Here is a 22,306-nt window from a genome sequence, read left to right as displayed (position 1 = left end):
GGCCGCGGCGCGGCTGACCGATCGGCTTCTGCGCTCGCGGCCGGAAGTTCCGCTCCTCCCCGGGGCGTGGCCTCCGCCGCCGTCACTGCCCCCTGCGCCCCCCCCGCGGGGGCCCGTGGCCCCCCCACCTCGCAAGACAGGGCGCGAGCGGCCGCGCCTGCGCAGAGCCACCGGCCGGGCAGCGGAACGCGGCCTAGCGCGCCGCCAGGGCCACCGCGGCAGGCCTCTGCCTCTGCGCGGCCGTGGAGATCTCCTCCTGGCCTCCGATAAACACAGCCCGGCGCCTCGCTGTCTCCCGGTGTGTCCGGGGAGCCCCCCGCGGCTTGGCCTGCAGCAGCGGGCTTCTGCTCGGGCCTGGACGGGCCTGGCGGGGAGCTAACCTGGCCGCTCACCGTGGCGCTCCCTGAGCTCGGAGCCTCGTACTGACCTGTGGCCGTGTGAGCTGTTCCTGGGAAAAGCCTCCTGCCAGTGCTCCCACACACAAAACCCAGGCTCAAGTGAAGTTACCACTTGGTAACTAATAACTGATACCTGAGGGACTGGCAGATTGGCCTGCGTGCCTACCAGGGCTTTTCGGGAGACCAAAGGAGTTACATGTGCAGGTCCCTAGGACAACAGGTTGGATGCAATCATAACAGGAGGCAGATTACTAAATGCTACTTTGAGCAGTGCTTCTAGACTGTTACCCACTGCCTTTTATAAATATTAAATACATGGTTTGAAAGCAGTTACTATTTTTATCTTTTAAAATTATACAAGAGGGCTAGCAAAGCAAATCAAAGGTCACAAGAAGCGCATCGCACCAGAGCACTGCAGGACAGGGCTCTTTAGAAAACACGTGTATAATAAACAAATACTCCAGGGGGTATTGTGTTGCTTATCTGCCCTGCCTCGCTAGCTTGTGGAATGACTTGAATGTTTTCCTACCTGAGGCTCTAAGCACACAAAAGAAAAGGTCACACTTGAAACATAAACAAGCAGCCATATTGCCAGACCACCCGTTTCAAGCAGTGGCAAATGAAAAAGTAAGGAAGGAGAAGTGCTGTAACAACAGTCTCTGTTTATATCCTCCCACCTTTTAGCAATCCGTGCTTTAAGGCTTTTCTGAGGCAAAAATAACTGTATTTGATGGCCATTTCTTCCCATTTTTGTTCTATTTATGCTGTTAGCATCTAAGATACCGTGACAATGTGTTTCATGCTTTTCATTGTACGCTACCTGAAAAACATTTCCTTTCATTTTCAACACACTGCTTAGTAAGAACAAGAGACAGGAAACAAAATGAGTTATTAGAAAGGGTGAGTAACAATTTTCTATTCATTTATACCCTTTGCAGACGTTAATATCTTCTGAGCCACCTCCTTTGTAAACTAAGGCTGCAGTGTATCTAATTCTTTTTCCTTCAAAAGCAGTTCCATGCTTCTGAATATCCTTGCCATTTTCTCTTTAACAAGAAATGCACAGAATCCAAGATCTGAGTCCCATACAGATTTGCATAATGAAGGCATAATGCTTTTGATGTTGTATCTTCTTTCCTAAAGTTTTTTCCTTTTTTTTTTTATTGTTGCCAAGAATGGATCAAGGTTTTCAAAGAGTAGTGCTGCATGTTTCCAAGATCGCTTCCTCAAAAGTAACAACTAAATTAGGCTTATCTTTTGTTCATGAATAGCCTCAGCTGTTCCCCTCTCAGCAATGTGGAATACCACCTCCATCAATCACTTTTTCTTACTGTTAATTTGTTCTTTTGGTAGAACTTCAATTTGACTAGGTTTTTATTATCCCTGCAAATTTCTGATAGAGGATCCTCCCCTTTTTTTTCCCCATATGGGGTTACTGATTTAATACAGCTTGTTACAAATTTTTCACCCAAAATACTCCTTTTAATGCTCTATACTTACTGACCCTATAGGCTTCCTGCTTCTGATGAGTCTGGAAAAGGTTTTTCAAAGGCTGTGAAAACTGCAGATTGTCTGTCTGTCCTTGTTCTTGCCTATTACATTTAGCTAAACACAGCTTATTTTCGGTTTTTTGTTTGTATATAGCTTAGTGGTTGCTGCTACTGTGCCATTTAACCTTGCTAAGGTTGAAAAGACTAAACAAAAACCTCCTCTTCCTCTCGCCTGCACAAATTTAGTCTACAAGCAACTCCTTTTGAGTCCCTCTTTGAAAAACTTCATTTTTGTGTTCCACCCCTTTTAAGTTAAACATCTATTTTCGCATGTTCTCTTCTTACTTTGAGCCAACATATGCAAAGCAAATCCAGTTTTGCAGAGCTATTTATCAAACTGGAATCCATGTTCTAGTATTAATTTTGATAGTACCAATACACGTTTGTTTACATGCACAGAAACCCTTTTGTGTTTATTAAAGTGGTATGTGCTTTTGGATTCTGTATCTACATCTGTAGGCTGTTAGTGCTAAGGTCACTGATGTTTACTTGCTGCCAGTCATTCTTACAGCCACAACTGGGATCTCAGCTGCTTCTACCATGCTCCAGGAGCTGAAGGGTAAGGGGCACCATTATTTCCACTTTTGCATGTCTTGATGCAACATGGCAACGCCAGAACTCCTAAGGAACAGGGAATACTGCTGCTCAGTAAGGAAGACCGTACTTTCACCATCCAACATCTCACAAAACCTGTACAGCACCTAACAATACAGGAAGTTTCCCTTGACTAAACCTTCTAAATCTTACTTTTGGTAAAGGCTCTAACATTCCTGTCAGGCACCAAATGCGCATTTACCCCGCATTTCCCCAGCAAACTTGCATCACTCACACCATAACACTCCCCCTCCACCTCATAACCACCCCGTTAACGCGAGCACCGCCCCCGCCCCTCCGCAAACAGCCCAGGCCCGGCCCGCAAGGTCAAGTTCTAGAACTTTCCCCCGCTCCACCCACTCGCCCCCGGCCAGCCGCCAGCACCCGCCTCCCTTTCAGGGCGACGAAGGCGGAACCTGCGCGGGCAAACCCCGCCGCCACCGCACAGCCCCGGGACGTCACCGCGCCGCCATTTTGCACCGCCAGCCGCCCCCAGGGCCGGGGGAGCGGGAGGGGGCGGCGGCCGGGCCCGCCGGGGCGCCTGAGGGGAGCTGGTCGGGGGGGGACGACCCCCGTCACGTGACAGTGGCGCGTACTGCAGCGCGGGAGGGGGAGGCCGCATGACCCGCTCTGCGGCGTGGCCCCAGGCACAGGCGCCCCCTCCCACTGTTTCCATGACGACCAGTCCTTCCACGGCCCGCGACGGCAGCGCTGCGCGGGGAAACCCCGCCCCTTCCGCGCAGCCTGCCCAATCAGCGCGGAGGACGCCGAGGGGGGCTGTTTAAATTCCCCGGGGGGCCGCGTCCGCCGTCCGTTGGTGCGTGAGGCACCGCGCCATGGGCAGCGCTGAGGAGAGAGGTAGGGGCGGCCGCCGCCGTGAGGGGCCGGGCCGGGCCGTGAAGTGAAGTGAAGAGGTCGCCCGTCCCTGGGCCCCTCTCCCCACGCTTGCCGTGCCCTGCTCGGCGCTGCGGCTGGGCTATGGCGTGTCCCTGCCACCCCGCGGGGCCTTGCGGCAGGGTGGGTGCCAGCCCCAGAGGAGCAGCCAGCCCTCTGCCCTGCAGGCGTGGGGGAGACAGGGTGCAGCTGCGTTTTCTTCCCTCTCCACCTTACCACCCGCATGCTGCTCGTATTGCTAACACAGCTCACTTTATCCAGACGTGCTTTTCCTTAAAGCTTTTTTTCTTGTGTTGTGGCTTAAGCTCTTTATGTTACCCTCCCCCCTCCGGTGACACTTTTAAACTGATAAAGCTGGAGGGTAGCAGGACACTGACACTGGGTGCCCCATCCCTGGCAGTGTCCCAGGCCAGGCTGGAGGGGGCTTGGAGCCACCTGGGCTACTGGGAGGTGTCCCTGTCGCAGGGGGGCTGGAACCAGGTCATCTATAACATCCCCTCCAACCCAAACCATTCTATATTTAACTGAAGTTTTCTAAGGCATATCAGCCTGAAATGAAATGTAGGCGATGCTACTTAAACCTTTCATACGTCTTGAAATTATTAAAGTATTAAGTTAAGCAATTTCTGGAACTCAGTGGAAAAGTGATGGAAAAGTAATACTCCCTGCACACAGAAGAGGAAAAAGCGTACAAATTGGTTTCTGCAATAATGTTTGTATATTTTTTCCTTCCAAAGATGACTTATCCCTTCTCTAGTAATTTAAAATTGTTGATAGTACTTGTTAAAAAACTGTTCTGTTTGCAAAAGCAACATGTAGTGGGAAAATCCAACCTGAAGAGATCTCAGACTAACAGATGACATCTGTTCTTCCGAGCTGATATTTGAATTGGGTGACAAGGAGGGCTGTAAAGCATCCATGTACTTCAAAGCACTTTGAATGCAGGACTCAAGGTTTTGGAAAAATCAGGCTCTTTATGCACACACATCTCATCGTGCTTAACATAGCTTGAAGTTGGTGGGACCAGCGCCATATTCCTGTAACTCCAAAACAGCAAACTAATAAAACTAGCCCTTGAATTTAGCTGCCATGAAGAATACCTTTATTAGCAGTGTTGACACTGCCTAAGAGTATTAGAGAAGCTAGTTTTTCAAAAGAAGCATGTTTTTCAAAAAAGTATATGTCCCTTCTGATTCTTCATAAAAGATGTATGAAAGCTTTAAGTCCTTCAAGGTTTGGAATTCCTGGCTGTGCAGCCAGACCAAAATTTGCCTTTAATTATGTGGAAGAAAAAAAAGGAATCTCTCTAGCCTGTGGTACTTAGTACCCTTCAGCTCTCAAATCCAGTTGTGCTAGGACTGTGTTCTTGAATAAGATCATGGCTGTATCATCCCTTACTCTGTGTTTCCATCTGAAAGGAGGTTGTAGTGAGGTGTCAGTCTCTCTTCCCAAGTAACAAGTGATGGGATGAGAGGAAATGGCCTCAAGTTGCACCAGGGGAGGCTTAGATTGGGTATGAGGAAAAATTTCTTCACTGGAAGGGTGGAGTCGCTGCCCCTGGGGGTATTTAAAAGATGTGTAGATGTGGTGCTTATGGACATGGTTTAGTGGGACTTGGCAGTGTTATGTTTATGGTTGGACTCAATGATCTTAAAGGTCTTTTCCAACCTAAACAATTCTGTGATTCTACCTGAAGTAAAGGGCATGGAGCAGAAATCATACATGTTCAGTGTTTTGGATGATTGGGGTAGCATGACTGGGATTGATCACCTATGGAGGAGTCAAAGACACTTGAACGGATTCCATCTTTTACTGTAACTAACCCTGTCTTTATTTCTGTGTCTCTCAGTTCTGACATTAATATGGTTTACTTTTTAATAGATTGGATTGATGTTGCCAATGATCTTTTAAGGAGCTGCCACATAAACCAGCACATAAAGCATCTCTCAGAATGTGGTGCCGATGTGTTTGTTCGTCTTTATGAGTCGATCTTAGGAGAAAAAGTACCAGGTGGGAACGATAACTTCTAAACATGTTTTTTGTTGGTTTGTTTCTGCATATTTTGTAATGAACAAACTAAGTTTACAAAACTTATTACAGATGTAAGGTTTTAAAAGTATTTGTGTCCTTCCAAAGACAAACACAAAAGACTGTCATTCTTTAAAAAGATTCAAGTAGTATTGGCTGTTGTTTTTTTGACTGGTATGCATGGCAGCTATGAGGGGAGTTCACTAGTACAGCTACAGCAAAAAGTTTGTTATTGTAAATTAGGCCTTGAATGCCATCCATAGGCACGATACCTTTTAAGGGTGTGAATTGACTCATCTATCTTAAAAAAGTGTTAATAGTGAATCATGTTCTTATAAAATGCTTAATACTTAAAGTCTGTTGAGAGCTAAACTGTGATTTAACTCTGGTTTAATCCAACTCCATGTGACTTCAGTGACAATAATTAAGCAACGGCTATACGATTATTTGTTTGCTTTATGGTGAACTATTGCATGTGGGAAGTGTCAAGACTCCTACTTGCAGAAGATTTTAATAGTGCTGAGCTATTGGAGGTAGAAGTCCTGTTAAATATAAGCCCAGAACTAAAAATAATGTTACTCCCAATTAAGTAGAATAAGTTGCAGTACAGCTAGTCTCTGACAGGGAAAGAAGAGACCTTAATACAAAGGTTCAATTCCAATTTGACAATCTGAACTAGATGTGTGCGCTGGGAGTGAAGGAGGAAAAATACTTAGTAGTCTCTATTCTTGAATAGAATACTTCAGCTGATAAAATCCTCACATCTTCCAGGGGGTGTTCTATGTTTGTATTCAGTACTTATAAAAGATTTCATATGACCATATAATATTGGGGCTTTTCACCAAGTACACAAGGTATTGAAAAAAATGCTAACTTGTAAGTGAAGGTTAAAGTAGTTAAAGCATATGCAATAAGCTATCCATTAAGGTAGCCTAAAGTCTGTTATTTATTTTGAATAGATTTCATAGCTGCTCCTAGAAGCCAAGAGGATGATGCCCATAATGTACAAGCAGTAATAGATTCCCTGGCACTGGACTATTTGCAGGTCAGCTTGTCGCACATCACTGGTAAGTACTCATTTTAATGTAGAAAAAACACCAGCTGAATATCTGTGTGCTTTAATTTGAACATTTTATAAGAACCACATGTTATAAAGCATACTTTTGTACTTACATGAAAGGTTTTTCCCTGTAGCGAATGTCATCAAAACACTGAACCCTTGCCTTGGTCATCAGGTTATTAAATTTAAACAGCATGCAGAGAATAAATAAGAGCCATCTTGTACAACATAGACCTGTAAGAAATGTTAAAGTTAACAATCAATCATACTTCACTCATCTGCTAACGCGTTACCTGAAATCTGTTACTGGCTCAGTGTTTTTCTGTATACAGTTAAAGCTTGGAGACTGCGTTTTAAAACATGAGCCTTTAATTTCAAACTTGTTACTGAATTTTAAAAAGTTTGTGAGTAAAGACTTGAACCATGTGCTGACTATCCTTTGTACACAGATAATATGAGTATTCGTATGTAAGGTCTCACATAACAGAGACTGCAAAGAATGAAAACTGCTGGCTTGATATGGAGTAGCCCTTTCTAATACCTGTACAGTATGGCTGGTGTTTGTAATCCTGCCTGCCAGTCCATCAACTTGGTTCATGCTGTAGCTGGTATGTATAAGAAAATATTAAATACCAATTATCCCAGAACACAGCCCTGTTCTGTGGGTTTTTTTTCGTGTGGAAGCAGGTACAGCATCAATAAACTTAGTAGAACTGAAAATATGCAACTTTAGGAAACCTTTAAGATGCCTTAAGCTTATGTATGTAACCATAGAGTGACCAGTTGTCTTCTGAGCTGACACCTTCACAAGAATTTCCAAGCAGTCTTCTCCAGGAAACTTGTGCTTTTGAAAATTTATCTTCTGTGACGTACTAGTTATTAATATGTGGCAGTACCTTCTCTTAAGGTGAGAACATTGTGAAAGGAGAAAGGGAATCTATCAGAAACCTCCTCGAAATATTTGATGGTTTGTTAGAGTATCTTACAGAAGAAGTCAGTGAATCTTCTTCTCAGAATGGAGGTGAGTAGACAGATGCCCTGGTTTAAGATACTATGTTCTGCTACTGCTCTGTTATGGACAGCTTGGTTTTTCTGTTTGTCTGCTATCAAGTTAGCTTGCTGAGGGCTTAGGTTCTCGTGACCATTGTTCTTTGTATTCATGGATGGAAAACGGCTTCCACAATAGATAAAAATTGTTTCTTTGCTGTTCTCCTCAGTAACAGCTACAGGGAATGACATCCATCGAAGATGTAGGCTTCGTGAAACCTTGTTTTGAGATACCCGAGCTGTTTCCAATGTAGCAAAGATTATTTGGTGTGTTTGCCTTGTTTATAACCTTGACAATGCAGAGGAGAAAGACTGAAACTGACTATGGGGGGAGGAAATTTCAGTAGCCAAACTGATTACATTCCTTACTTTCATAAACAATAATGATACAATAGACAGATAATGTTCTCCAGTTCTTGCCTTTTAACAAGTTTTGGTGAAAATAAGTTTTCTGCTTCATTCTTGTGACAGAAACTTACTCCAGACAATTAATCCTCTCTTGGTATGTTGCTTTTCAGCTTGTAAGTCAAATGATTCATGGTTAGGATTCAGGGAGGGAAACATTGACTTTAATTGGAACGAGGAGCAGACATCCCTTTTACTTATTAGGACGCAAACAGGGGGATGACTTAAGCTTTCCTGTGAAGTGGGTCTTGGGAGCAGATCCATAGCAGGGGCTATTTTGAAGAGAATGCTAAACAGGGGAAGAGAAGCTACTCAGCCCTCCAGAGGCATCATCATTACTGCAGACTGAGTACTGATCTTCCTGTCTTAAAGCTGGCAAGAACTGTCATTGCCAGCTGTTGTACCCTGTGAGTAAAGGAGAGAGCAGCTGGTGGCTGAGACAATTGCCTCGTGTCACGGTGAATGACAGAAGGAGAACAGTAGCAATTTTCACTGCCTGTACTGGTATTAGTGGCTCTAATTCTCTAGCTGTAAGTACAGAATTTAATTCTTTTGAAGAAGAATGGGTTATTTAGAATTGAAATGATAGGGTATATCATAGTTTTATCACTTGGCAAAACTTACTGTAACAGTTGCCCCCCACGTCCCCCCCTGCTGAAGCGGGGCATTACATGTCACCGTTTTAGATATCATCATTGTTTTATTATGCTTACACTGTTTTGATGATAGTGGCAATAATACCTGTTAGTTAATAGGTAGAAGTAATTTTCCTGAAAATAACTGCCTCTTGATTACTAACAGATGAGGCAAATGTGCTGTCCAATAATGAAATTCAAATTGCATCTCAAGAGCAGCCAGAAAGCAACACTGATCCACTTATGCAACCCTCAATATTCTCATCAGTTGAAGGGTAAGAACAATTCTGAACATTTGCATTGATATAGTGATTGACTATCTTTACTATCTTTTCTATATTTTTGTGTATCTGTAGAGAAACTGGCAGGTTTTTAATAGTATGCCAGTAGGAAACGTACTGATGACGTATGTCAAATGGAATGTGAGGTAACTTTCTCCTTTAGTTGGGCAGCGAGAGGGCTAAAATTAGATCCAGAACTTCTTTGAAGATTGCTGACAGCATTTTGTTTCCCTTAAGTTTACTTCACATGTGGAACGAAACAAGTTGAAAACATGGTCTCAGTTTTAGATTACTGAATTTTCGTTAAACTGCATTTGGCTTAGCATCACGACTTCTGTCTTGGTTTGTTCTGTAGAAGCTGGTCCCCTCTGCCCTGCCCTGTAACAGCCAGCTGCCTGGAGCAGGCGGAGCTGCCGTTCTTCTGCAGCCCCATCTTGCGGGCCGAAGGGGCCAGGACACTTAAATATTTATTTCGTGGCTTTATGTTCCTCTTAGGTCCCAGTCAGAATTTTTTGTTCCATCTTGTGATACAGATGGATCAGAATCTACCAGTGAATTAATTAGACTTGGAGATACTGCTCATTCATTTTCCAAGAGAAAGGAAGGTGAGTTTGGGTGAAAAAAACTTTAAGATTACTCTGTAATAACGTTTCTAGGCTTTTTTGTTGTTGTTTCTTTTTTAAAGTTACTTAATTCAGGCAAATACTTGGTCTTAAACTCTTACTTTACCAAAAACCTTACACACCCCAAAAAACGCAGCCCACAATAAGCAAATGTACCTGTAGCTGATCTTGATGAAGATCTCTTCTCAAAGTATTCCAGTTTTTCTTTAAGTATTTCTTCTTGAAGTACTGCAGTTTTTCATGACTTTATTCAAAGGTTTGCTGTTCAGGTTCTAATTCAGTTCTCCCTAGGAAAGCGTTTTATTTTGGTCAGTTAGCATAAGAGAATTTGGAAGCTTTTAATGTATTTCACTTACCCCAGTGTAAAACGTATTACTTAAGACTGTAAAAGGACTAGCAAGTTCATTCTTAAATACTTGTTAGGAGTGTGGGCCACTTAAACGTTACGGGTGGCTCTGGAACAAGTAATGTGCATACTACTTAAATGGAGTCCATTCCTATTTCCTGTAAGAATATTCTTATTCTCATTGGTGATTAGTCTTTCCAATTAGAGGCATAAATAACTATTATGAATTATGACATTTTCATTGAATAGAATTACAAGTAAGAATTTAACGGACTTATTTTGATCATAGTACGGATTGCTAACACCAAGTTATTAACATACCAGACATGAAAGTTGTCCATCTAAAACAGTTTGTAGCAGGATGCTTTACGGTTCCTAATGTAATCTTTTTCAAACACCACTTCTAGAATTCCAGTTTCCTGAATTCTTACCAGCAGAAGAGGACAACGGGGTGCAGGAATCTAAAAACTCAGGGGCTATTGCAGCATTACCTAGGCACTTTTCTGAAACTGAAAGGGACATTGTAAAGGAAAAGGAAGATGGTGAGTGTTAGTTCTGATAGCTAATCTACCTGATTTTAACAAAGGGGTGTAGGGGACTAAAGTGGTATACAGGAGACCCTTAGTCCTGCATGATTTGAAATAAATAAATCCTTTTCAGAAATTGGTGTCCCAGAGTATGCAGACTTCATTATCTGGGGTGTTTCTGCTTAGCTAGGATTCAGCTGCAGCTAGGTTTTTTTCCTTTTGTCGTTCAGTAAGCAAAACACTAAAAGTAAAAAGGCCTTGCGGAAGATCATAGCGTTGAAAACCATGTGCTGGAGGGAGCTTTCATCCTGTTCTTAAGGACAGTTATGGCTAGATTGTGTATTGGGTGAATCGTTCTGACAGGTGGCAGCCATCTTCGCAGACTGTCCCTGGCCTCTGCTGCTGCTTAGAATTCCTGCATATGAACAGGATTCCCCAGCACGTGTAGCTGAACTGACTCTGCCGAAAAGAACAGCAAATCGAAAGGCTTTTACTGTGTATGCACATAGCTGCACCCGGGCGGTATGAAAGCAGTATGTACATACATACATACAGTCACGAAAAACTGGGTTCTCCTAGAAAAGGAGGGAGGGAGGGGCTGCAGCATGTACCTCTGTAAACCGAACAATAAGATTGTAAGGCATAAAAATGTTACAGGACTGTTCTGTGCAATCCAACAAAGATGGTGGCTAACATTTAGGTATTTAGATACTTGCCTTTAATATGTGTGGGCAATATACAAACCGAAACATTTTGCTTTCACAGATAACACTCTAAACTTCCAAGTTTTTGGTATTTATCTTTTCAGGGTCATTGGAGTCTGTTCATACTACTGAACCTCAAAAAGAGAGTTTGAGTGCCAGTGCTACAAAACTTGGGGAGCCTCTACAGCAAGCTATTCCTCTGCTACCACCATTTCAGCCTTTGGAAGCTAGGCCTTATTATCCTGGATGGAGAAATTATCACCGTTCAGACAGTGAGTCAGCAGCTTCGGCGAACAGTCAAGAGGGGAAAACACCTACTGTGAGCAAAAACCTATCCTTTGATTTTTATTTTAAATTTTTTTTTTTTTCCCCCCCCAGTAATCAATACTGCTTTCCCTTTACAACCTTCTAGAGTATACTTACAGAATGGTGTAAATGGTCTCTGAAGAACACTTCGGAATGTGTCAGATTTCACAGTTCAAAGAATTTAGGACTGTGGATTCACTCTTCACAGAGTCCAGAGAGGTTGTAAATTTGAAGGGTGTGTTTATCTTATACACATATACATACACATCTCCATAATCAATGTAACTGCACAGTTTACAGTATTGTAAATAAAATAATTATAGTGTATTTATCTATAAAATCAGCACCGATTTCCATATGCAGACAAACCTAACGTGTGACCTTTCTTTCAACACTCTCCTGTGAATTTATAGAAAACGTGTTGCTTTTTATTTCAGCTTGAAAAGTCAGTTAAAGAAAAATCTGAAGATGTTTCTGGTAGTCTTCCTCTATCAAGGAAGATCCTTGGTGAGAGAATTTCGCTTACTATAGGGTAGCTCTTAAGAGTCAAATGTTGCATTTATTTTTATTGGCACTGCTAGAAACATGGTTTTGAAACTACTAGTGCATTTTTTAAGCCACAAGATCGTATTTCTATCTCTGTTTTATAGAGAAACAAAAATAGGTTACTTGTAAGCTGTTTACTGTGCTGGAAAAAAATAATCTGTGTCCCCAGTTCAACTCTGTTAGTTAATCCCGTTAAGATGGGCCTGTACTACTGAAGTATCTTCTATCAGGTAACTCCCATGGCTGAACTTATTCTGAGCAGAGAAAGATGGTCCAAACAAGCCAGTTTCAACTCTAGGAATAAGCCCTTAACTGCTGTTGTAGAAAAGGTTTAGAAGCCAGTTTTCAGTACTAATTTTCTGTTGCCTGGGAAACACTGCTTACCTTTCTAGTTTCCATAGCACTCCCATACACTGCACATTGAAAACTTGAAAAATTACCAAAACAAATGTCACAACTGTGTAACCACAGTTGCTTTGTCATCCTGTTCTCTTCAAATTTGGATCCAGAGGCCGCAGATCACACTTTTTTTTTTTTTAACTTGTTCCCTGCAGTAGCAGGTGCAGTGCAGCCTGTGCCATCACCTAACACTTACCTGTTTGCTTCTGCGGTGGGAGATGAGGTGGTATCAAATGCCGCCGAGGACAGTGTGGCAAAGGTACATGTTGCATCTTTACCTTATTTGTGGACGTTCAGTCAATATTTTTGGATTTCTGCTTAATTTTCGTGATACCTTGTGGCACTTCTGGGCTTTTTCTAACCTGCTTTTGGCTTGCTTTCTTCAATATACAATCAGTGCTGCAACGTTGTTACAAACTTTACATAGTCGGTGTCTGAGTCACATCAGTTCTTTTGGGAGGTGTTTGCTTCAAGATGTGTAAGTGCCAGTACCTATAGAGTTCTGATTTATCACAACCAACCAGTTATTGGTTATCTTGGTTTTAATCAAAGGTGTATAAAACACAAAAGTGCAGTCTTGTCCTTTCTCTGAGGTGTAACAGAATTCTAAATTAGTAAGAACTTTGGTTTTCTGGGGTTGTTCAGACTCCAGTAAAAATCAGATTTCGCTGCCTTCCTAAACATCACTGAACTGCCTGGCTATATTATTTCATTTTATTTCCTTGCATTGTCCTTTGCTTTTCAAAAATTGAATAACGCAAAACCCACAAATTGATCAGCAGATGCCATTCTGTGCTTGTAGAAATGTATCTGTATAGGAAGTTTCTTGCTCTAGAAAACTTTTTTGCCTTCTGCAACCACAAGAGGTACTCACAGACTTCATTTGTTCCAGTAGTTTCAACAGCCTTTCTGCCCTGTCTGTTTAAAACATTGTCTCTGTTTAAAACTCATTTTTCCATTGGTGTATTTGCAAGTATATGCATGGCAACCCAGATTACTCCAGTTCAAACAGGTAAGTTAGCGGGCAGCACTAAATCAGTGTAACTAAATGGCACAAAGAGATACTTTTTTTTTTTCTTTTAGCTTGCTGTGAATTGTAGCTTAGTCTATACTCCGTGAGGTTTAGCTTATTCTCAGTACTAAGCATTAGTCCCAGGCTAAAGAGGTAGTACGTAGGGATACTCCATACAACTTAAACTAGACCCTGTTCTTCTGCTTCAGTGGTTTAGCTATGATTCTTGATCTTCTGTATTTTTGATAATCTATTTCTTTAAACATCTCATTCTCTACAGCACACCACCTTCAGTAAAGGACCTGGAAACATGACTGTTTATATATAAATAAAATCATATAGTTTGAGATGGTTCTCCTATAAAATCTGTTGTAGGATATCTCTACTCACGTGATCTATAGTATTTCTGAACTTTACTGTGAAGATCTTAATTAATCTAATTTACTCCTAATTGTTTTCCAAGGTTCCTCAGGTATATGAGACTTCTACATCTGCTTCTTCTTTGCATCAAAAATTCTCACGAAGTGCTGAACAAGTATCACAAACTCCAAGACCTGAATCTAGATATCTGCCTGGAAAGAAAAGGCAAGTTCAGGTTTTTTGGTACTGAGCCAAGCTAGCACTTTCATATACATGGCCCCCAGCTCCCCCTTTTAAAATAAGATCTCTTCCTCCTTGGGCTGCATGAGAGTGAAAGAATAATTTTAACAGAAAGATTTCCTGTTTCTCCTGACAAACATGCTTTTTCTTAAATATAGTTATAGACGTTTACACATTCAGCTTCCATTTAATTCTATAAAAATGTGCTCACACAAGAAGTGAACTGGAATTGTACAAGGTAATGCTTATTTTCCAGGTTTTAGAACAGAAATTAAATATGTGTGTGTTCTGTTTTAGCAGATACGAAAATTCTACTATGGATTCACTTGAAGAGTCTCTGTCCCACAGAAGAACAAAGGAAAAGCTATCCGAGCAAGAGCTTCATCAAGTGTCAGAAAAACTCTCTCACAGGTTAAACGAACTAGATTTGGTAAGTGAAATGTATTCATCGTTGTATTTGAACAATCTAGTCTTAGTAATGATAGTGGAGAGAACACAAATATAAATTTGATGTTGATGAAAAAGAAATCTGCTACTAACACCTGACTTTAGACAGTTCTAAATTTTGAACTAGTGAACCTGACACAACCCCCTCATCCAACAGATGCTAAAGCAAGCTTTGGGTGGGCACACCAGAGAAGAGGACTTGACAAATGAAGACAACCTGTCTCAGCACAGCGACAGTGTCATGGATTATCGCCAAAGGAAAGCTGAACGAGGTAACAATTCGTATGCCAGTTCAGTATTAGGATGGAAAGGAATACATATAAAAAACAACTTCTCATGTAAAGCTGACAGTAACTCACACTGTAAGTGGTTCAGTGTAAGTTTTGTATTGTTAGTTCACTTTTATCTTGGTTTAGATCCAAACCTGAGCAACAGTAGCAGAATTGCAGTTAAGTTCCCATTTAACGCTTAAATAGCTATGGTTAAACTTCACTAAAAATACAAGGTTCACTAAAAATACAAGGCAAACACAGCTGCGGTAGGACGTGTACAGAACGTGGGGGGAGGGCCAGAACACGCTCACTGACGGGACTGTGATTCTGGAATCAGAGCCTATTCACAATACACTGCAGGTTCTGCTGTGCCCAGCGTAGCATGTATACGTGTGTTGGTGGCAATATGATTAAATAACCACCCTGTATGTACACCAGGCTATAAAACTGTCATATAGCTTGATCTAATCCACATCATTATATTGCAAGACGGAGCTGTGTGTGACCCGGTGTATAGACAGTCTCTCATCTTGAGCTACTTTCAGTTGTATTTGTTGCTTTTTTCTTTCCCATCTTTAATATCTCCTTGCTGTTATACAAGGCCAAACATTTGTGATTCAGGCCAGGGATAGTTCTAAAGGCAAAGGCTTTTCACGTTTTATCACTTAATTTGTGCTAAACTTGCTGACTCTTATGCCTTGGGAAGGTTTGACTCTATAGGTTTTGCAGGGGGTGTATGCTTTTTTCCCCTTACGTTTGGCTGGAGGATTTGTTTCTTTCAAGTTAGATACTCAGTGAATCGCCTTTCCTTACAGACACATCACGTCTAAGGCACCCCAGCAGGCCACGATCCCTTTCTCCATCCTCCCCCTCATCTCAGCATCAACTGTCTTTAGAGTTGGAAGATAAACTTTGTAGTAACAGAACAGGCCAAATAAAGAAAATACACAGCCAGCTGCAAAAAGAAAGGGATGAAAGAACAAGAAAAACAAAGGTAATTTCTAAGTTAGAGACCTCTTGGTCATTCTTACTAACAGCATTAAAACTAAAGGCTCTTACTTACTGTGGGCATCTGGCCTACTCTAATAGTGGTGTACTGTTGTATCTGTAGACTGCTGAGGAAAAGACTTAACCCCCAAATTTCACAAAAAGGAGAGTTCAAAGTGGAAGAAGCTACTTTGACCCACACACCAAACAAGTTAATGAGGTGGTTGTACAGGCTGATTATTTTCTCTGAAAAGTCCTCTTACTTTTATTTTCTAGATGGTCACTAAAGCTTACGAAGATGAACTACGAATTTATGAAGCTAGGGAGAGGCTCAGACTCAGCAAGCTCAGAGAAGTTACCAAGAAAACGGTATGATGCACCGAGGTGATTGTTGGTTGTGTTTTGACTGGTTGTTTTTTTAAATTTGTTTACATGATCTGTCCAGACACTGAGGATGTCTTTTGGGTACAAAACCTCCTTGACTTCCAATGTCATAGTTACAGCACCATGTGCTGCTTTAGCAGTGAACTGGACAGCTTTTCCTGAGATAGGTAGAACCAAGAGACAAGGAGTTTTAGAAATATCAGCACTTTTTACGTATGATGAATAATACCTGTTCTTACGGGCAACAACCACCCTACTTTTCACATGAAGTGTTAACTTCAAGACACTCAGATTTAAAGAATTAAAGCCAAGTGAGCAAGCAGATAGCTTCCAGAGACTGGCTGAAATTTCTCCACTGACAGGCACTTCACACACGCAGCCCAACAGCTACCTTAATGAAGTTGGAACCGCCGTACACTGCAAGCAGCCTGCTTAATATTGTCATAGTCTAACTACTCTTGATAGCTGGGTTTGTGCAAGAGTGACTCTCTAATGTTATACATGTGGCAAAGGGGGTTTTGCTATTTTTCTTACATACTACTGGAACAGCAAAGAACCTAAGCTGAAAAGCTCTGTCATACCAATGTCATCACAATACAGGCTGCCCTGGACCCTTCCCCACCTCTGCAGAAGCAGTCCATAGGCTGCTGCAGTAGCGTTACATGCTACAAAAGAGCTGCCATTATGCAATAGTGAGATTTAACCTCTGTTTGAACCCTGACCTGCATTTGGTAAATTCTGGCCTTCTAGAGAATCCAATGCAGTATGTCCAAATTCTCATTCTAAAGTTTCAAAGACATTTAAGTTCTGATAGCCAAACTATGTGATCTGTCAGTCTTTCCCTTCTCATACCTGTTCTCCATCTGTTTTACATCTGCTCCTAAGGAACAAGAATACAAAGAAAACATCTTTAAAGAACCTCCAAAAATGCCTCAGCCAGTGAAAGTTTATTCTAGAAAAACCACACCTCGGAATCCCAAATACAGCCAGTGGATTCCAAAACGAGGGACTGTGAAGCCAAAGAAAGCAGCTCCAAGTAAGAACTGCAAAACTATACTTGGTGGAAAACTGGCATCTTTTGAAAGCATGTGTTGAACTCCAAGAATAAAGGCATCAATCCAACATATACCAGTCAGCTGTAGCATTTTCCCCTTCTTATGACCTCTATATGTCTGGATTTTTGTTAGGGAATATAATGTTTTAAGTAAATGTAAACCACCAATGCACAATCACAACTGTGACCTATTTGCTACTTCCTTAAAATCCCTTGGACTATTTTCAAGGCTTGTTTCCATTACTGCTACTCCTGTGCTTGCTCTGCTATAGTCTGAGCTCAGTCATTTTTGGTTTGGGTTTGGGTTTTTTCCCCCTTTTCTCTTTTTCTTTTTTTGCTTTTTCTGAGCATGTATCAGATTTAAATTTGGGTCTTTAGCTTAAGTGGGCTCGTGCTGAGCCACATACAGTTGTTGAATCTGTCAGTTGCAACCATCCTCCTCTCAAGACCCTGCCATTGTGGTGTTAATGCTGCCACTGGTTTTGCTGGGCAAGTGATGCTTCAAGAACAACCAACATACAAATCACAGGCTCAGCTCTGGTAAACGGCATGGTGCACGATTATTTAAAAGATGCTGGTATAATCCCCTGAATATCTGAACGTTGCTCAGGTACACCGCCTTATTTTTTTTCCCCAGTGTTTAAAGGGCATATACTTGGTTAACACCCATTTGTTTCACCTCCCCATCATCTTCCTTCCAGAAGGATCAAAGATGTAATGGGAGTGAGCTGGCTGCAAATCAGTTAGTTTTACACTTGTTTACTCGACCTGGACCTGTCATTACTACTGCTGTATTAGCATTGGTTTAAGATGCTGCAACCAGTGATGGAAAGAGACAGACAAAGAAATCGTGGGTTAGGGATGGTGAGAACCATATGACGAAGGAAGGGGACACCTGTCTTAAACTAGATGTGGTGCTGGTAGGAAAACAATGCCAGAGCGATAAAAGCAATTCTTCAGCAGAAAAAAATGAAAATCACCCCAAGAAAACCTTGGGATTACTTTCTCTGCTGCCATACTGACAGAGCGATGTTACATCCTGCTGGGTTTATCTTGACATCATAACAAAAGCATGGTAGTTTTAGATAGTCTTCATCTAAAATATTTCATAACTTAGGTTGACATTGTCTGGAAGAATTTACCACTAAATGTATTCTCCAGAATTTATTGCTCACATCTGTCTTTACCTTGTAGTGAAAGTAAGAGATGACGGCCTCCTATTTCAGCTACTGGAAGAGTTTCCCCACCTGCATATTTCCCACCATACAATGAATAAAATGTGGCAGCGGCAGCTTGCACATACTGAACAACTTAAGGCAGCTTCTGGCAGAACTAGATCACACCTCCAAAATGAAGTAAGCCTTCTTATTCTTACCTTCAAAGTAGCATCAGGGATAGCAGTACCTCTGACAGGACAGCTAGCAGGCATTGGCTTGTATTGTATAATAAAATAATAATGAGGTCATCTTGGTTCCTCATACGCAGCACAGGTAGGGTATGTGCACATCCAAAGCACAATATGAAAGGACAGGCGGTATCTGAGCATGGTTGGTTAAATGGGGACGTACGTACCTAGGCACGTGGGTTCAGCTTTTCATCAGCCACGCAAACATCATGTTCATTTTTTATACTCGTTTACCTAGTACTGCCTAGCATTGCTACTCTTTCGTTAAAAAGCAGTTTGTAGTTTCAAGTGCTACTTAAAAGTTAATTATAAGATACAAAAGTTGATTAACTTATGCATGGTAACTCTCAACATAACCAAAACATAGCGGAGGAGCAATGTTTAAAACTCCTACACACAACTGCCTGCCCTGCAGAATGCGGGAAGTCATTAGCTTTTCTTTAAACCTCCAGGTTCAACAAGCCCTGAAGAAGCACGAGCTCCTCGTTGCACTTATTAAAAAAGATCAAGACCACAACAAGAGACTGGTATGTTCTTTGAAGGATATTTGTTACATAATACAAACAGTTCATGTTGAGCCAGCTAGAACACATACTCCCTGGTCCATGAAAGTGGCTTTTTATCTTGTGACAGTTTTATGCCTTTTGAGTAGCTGTGGTCTCCAATGCCATGTCATCTGTTTGCTGTGTGGCTGCTGAGGTCATGGGAATGGAATATTATTCTTAGACTGCACTGTTGCTTCAGAAGTGCAAACAAATTCTAAGAACATGCAAGGAGAAACTTCAGGCTCCTGGTGTTGCTGGTAAAAACACCAGCTACCATGGCAATACTGACTCCTTAATTACATAGTGCTCTTGATGGCACCTCTTGCTAAATTAGTGGCAACTACAGCTTTAAACCATAGACGCAGTGTAACGCTGGGGGAGGGAGAAGGTCCTCAGTAAAGGACCCTCTTTATTTAGCGATCATTAACAAAGCTTTGCCTGCAGCAGTGTCTATTGGAAGCTCGGTGGTCTTACAGCTACTGTTCTCCATTTAGCAAGAATTCAAGCAACGCATCTGCCGCCAGAAATGGGCTCAGAGTAAAGTGAGAGAGAAACGCCAGCAAGTTGCTCGAGCCAGGAAATACTATGAAGATTACCGGGTTCAGTTGCGTGCCAAGATGATGCGGGCTAGGACACGGGAAGAAAGGGTAAATACAAAACGTCTTGCTCTGCAAGTACGGAATTCTTTCTTGTGTGGACCCCAGCGCTGAGGACCCACAGCTGGGTAGTTCAAATAGTGGTACAAGCAGACAGAGAGCCAGTTAAGTGGACCAAGCACAGGAGCCAGGATGAACTGGCTGGTCAGTCAAAGCCACAGAGGAAAAGGTTCCTTCTTTGGAAACACTGCTACGGTTTAGGGCAAACGACTGTAAAACAAGAAAGGATGCTTTATTGGGTTAAGGGAAGAAGAGAAAGGGTGAATTATCAGTATGGAAAAACAGGGCTGGTAACATGAGAAATTGGGGAAATGAGTTTTCAGAAACAGTAGGATTAAGAACTTGTTCCTATAGTTACTATCCAAAGAAAACAATCGAGATCTTCAGTTAAGGAAACTTGATCAAAAAGAGAGCTTTGTTACTCAGTTGTATTTGTTAAACAAAGTGAACTTTTCGACAGATATGATCTCCAATTAGGGCTGGACATCAGAGCTAAGACAAGCAAGTAGAGTTATTACACTTTGCAAGAGCAGATACACAATTCTCACCTTTTAAAATAAAAGCCTGCAGTTCAGTGCATAATCCACTACTAGTGATTTGGGAACTGTTTGCCTTAAGCTGCACTGTAGCTGGTAAAGCGTTCTTTTGTATAAATGGAAAGCCTGAGCACAGGCTGGATTTCCTGCTGCTGGAAATGAAGGTCCTGAAGTTAAGACAGCAGAATGCAGGGTGGGCTGTACATCACAGTGCGTGTTCAAAGACCCCGGCTTGCACTGTCAGCTTGTCTGAAGTGATTTAAAAAATGTAATATACATTTGTTGTTGTTCTAGCCCCCTTTTTAGTCATATGACTAAACTGACATAATAAATCCTTGATCAGAATTTCTGCTCGATGAGTAATACAAATAGAGCTCGGCTGCATCTGTGCCACCATCACTAGATAGATAACGGTGTGTTTTTGGCATGGGCAAGGACCTATCTTCATGTGATCACCATTCTGTCAGGAAATGGAACAGCTGAGAAACGTAAATGTATACTTGAAAGTTTCAGGGTTTTTTTTTTTTTAATTGCTGGCAGATATTTAAAAACTTATTTGAAGAAGGCTTAGAAATCCAGAAGCAAAGACTGATGGACCTGAGATCATACGCTCAAGAGAAGCGTGCTGAGCAAAGGAGAGAGCATCAAAATGAACTGGAGTCTATGGAGAACTATTACAAAGATCAGGTAAAGTTTAATCTGCATCAAAGGCAGCCAGCATTTTTCACACTAGAAATCTTCCCTTTCTGTAACTGGTTCCACTCAAACCTGTGTTGTGCTTAGTTTTCCATGCTAGCAGAAGCTTTATCTCAGGAACGCCAAGAAATCCAAACCAGAGAGAAAGCACAAGCACAAGTAAGGATTTTTAATTTTGTATCTATGCCTTTTGTTTTTACATGCTGTGGTTAACATCTCTATTTTCTTCAGATGCTGCAGAAAACAAAAAGAGAACTGAGATCAAGGATGGAAAAGGAAATACAGCAACTGCAAGCAGCAATAATGCAAAGTGATGACGACACCTTTTTTCAAGAACTAGAAGCAGACAGACTGAAATCAAGACTTCAGATGGCTTCCTTTCAGTACGGCAAAAGTAGTTTCTTGTAAGACTTAAAGTGAATATCACACCAGTTCTCTCTGGTGAAGATGATAAGAATCTTTGAGAGCTGCTGTAGCAGGAAGATGATGTGGGCTGTTTTTAGCTAGAATAATTAGGGCTGTTAATTTGACGCGTCAGAGGTGTAGTTGCTGGTATCTGGGAGCTCTATAGCACTTTTATGATCACCAATAAAGTTTTTTTTTAACTTCTTTCTACCTTCTTAGCAAGGCTGCGATAATGTTGAGCTCCACACAGAGGAAGCAGGGTAAAGTCGCCTTAGTGGAGGAGCTGAATGCTCAGGCCTGCGCTGGTTCTGCTGTTGCTGGAGCTGAACTGCCACACTCGTCTGTTAAAACACTGGAATGCTCAAAAAGAACAAGATCTTTAAAAGAACTTCACTGATTTGAGTTCTTATGAAAGGACAAATTAGGGAATGCCTGCAATAAACCGGTTGTGAAAATCACTCATTTAAATAGATTAAGCAAGGGTGGGCTACTTATTCTACACAATGCTGTGTTGGCTTGTTAATGGCAGAACATATGCCGTGCTACTTCCTGTGCCACAAGTGTATTGGGAAAAGTACGTGGAAGAATTTTCATAATTTCCTATTTCAAAAGCAGTAAAATCAAGCTTCTGTAAGGGCTACAAGCTGTGGACAGCTTTACTCGTTATTTCCAACAGGGGTATACTAATCAGTATATGTGCTGTAGGTTCCACACAGCATTTCCAAACTACATCAACCCACCTGTAAACAAGCCCACTTTTGTTTCAGTTGCTGTTTCTGAAGGGAGTTGCATAATGCCATATACAAAGGGAGAAGCAGCGAGGTTTGCTCTTCGAAGCAGATTATTTGGACAACTGTTTTGCAGGGGTACTTGTATATAGTACTCTGTTGGCTGGTTTGGTTTTTGGTGGTTTTTAGGGAAAAGCAGATCAGTTATGGTTCTGTCTGTGTGAAGCTAAATACAA

At 41.8% G+C, this 22,306-nt stretch overlaps 1 protein-coding gene across 5 annotated transcripts; it reads left to right on the top strand.

The window, feature by feature from the left end:
• Window positions 1-3,065: 3,065 nt before the first annotated feature.
• Window positions 3,066-21,800, top strand: CEP95 (centrosomal protein 95). Of its 5 annotated transcripts, none has more exons than XM_037405485.1 (22): window positions 3,066-3,400; window positions 5,318-5,446; window positions 6,424-6,531; window positions 7,432-7,545; window positions 8,778-8,886; window positions 9,388-9,497; window positions 10,269-10,403; window positions 11,197-11,411; window positions 11,836-11,905; window positions 12,502-12,602; window positions 13,819-13,940; window positions 14,253-14,385; window positions 14,560-14,674; window positions 15,490-15,668; window positions 15,938-16,030; window positions 16,931-17,081; window positions 18,294-18,454; window positions 18,957-19,031; window positions 19,544-19,696; window positions 20,782-20,928; window positions 21,025-21,096; window positions 21,169-21,800. In XM_037405485.1, the coding sequence occupies exons 1-22, from the start codon at window positions 3,379-3,381 to the stop codon at window positions 21,343-21,345; spliced, it is 2,691 nt and encodes an 896-aa protein (XP_037261382.1). In that variant the 5' UTR covers window positions 3,066-3,378; the 3' UTR covers window positions 21,346-21,800. The 5 variants fall into 5 exon arrangements, with proteins under 5 accessions (XP_037261382.1, XP_037261364.1, XP_037261390.1 ...); XM_037405467.1 differs by having other exon boundaries at window positions 12,499-12,602; XM_037405476.1 differs by having other exon boundaries at window positions 3,068-3,400; window positions 12,499-12,602; window positions 14,256-14,385.
• Window positions 21,801-22,306: the final 506 nt, after the last annotated feature.

This window comes from Falco rusticolus, chromosome 1 (genome assembly GCF_015220075.1).
Source record: "Falco rusticolus isolate bFalRus1 chromosome 1, bFalRus1.pri, whole genome shotgun sequence".
NCBI classification, from domain to species: Eukaryota; Metazoa; Chordata; class Aves; order Falconiformes; family Falconidae; genus Falco; species Falco rusticolus.
Note: the sequence above shows the minus strand (reverse complement) of the source record. Positions and strands in the feature narration are given on the sequence as shown.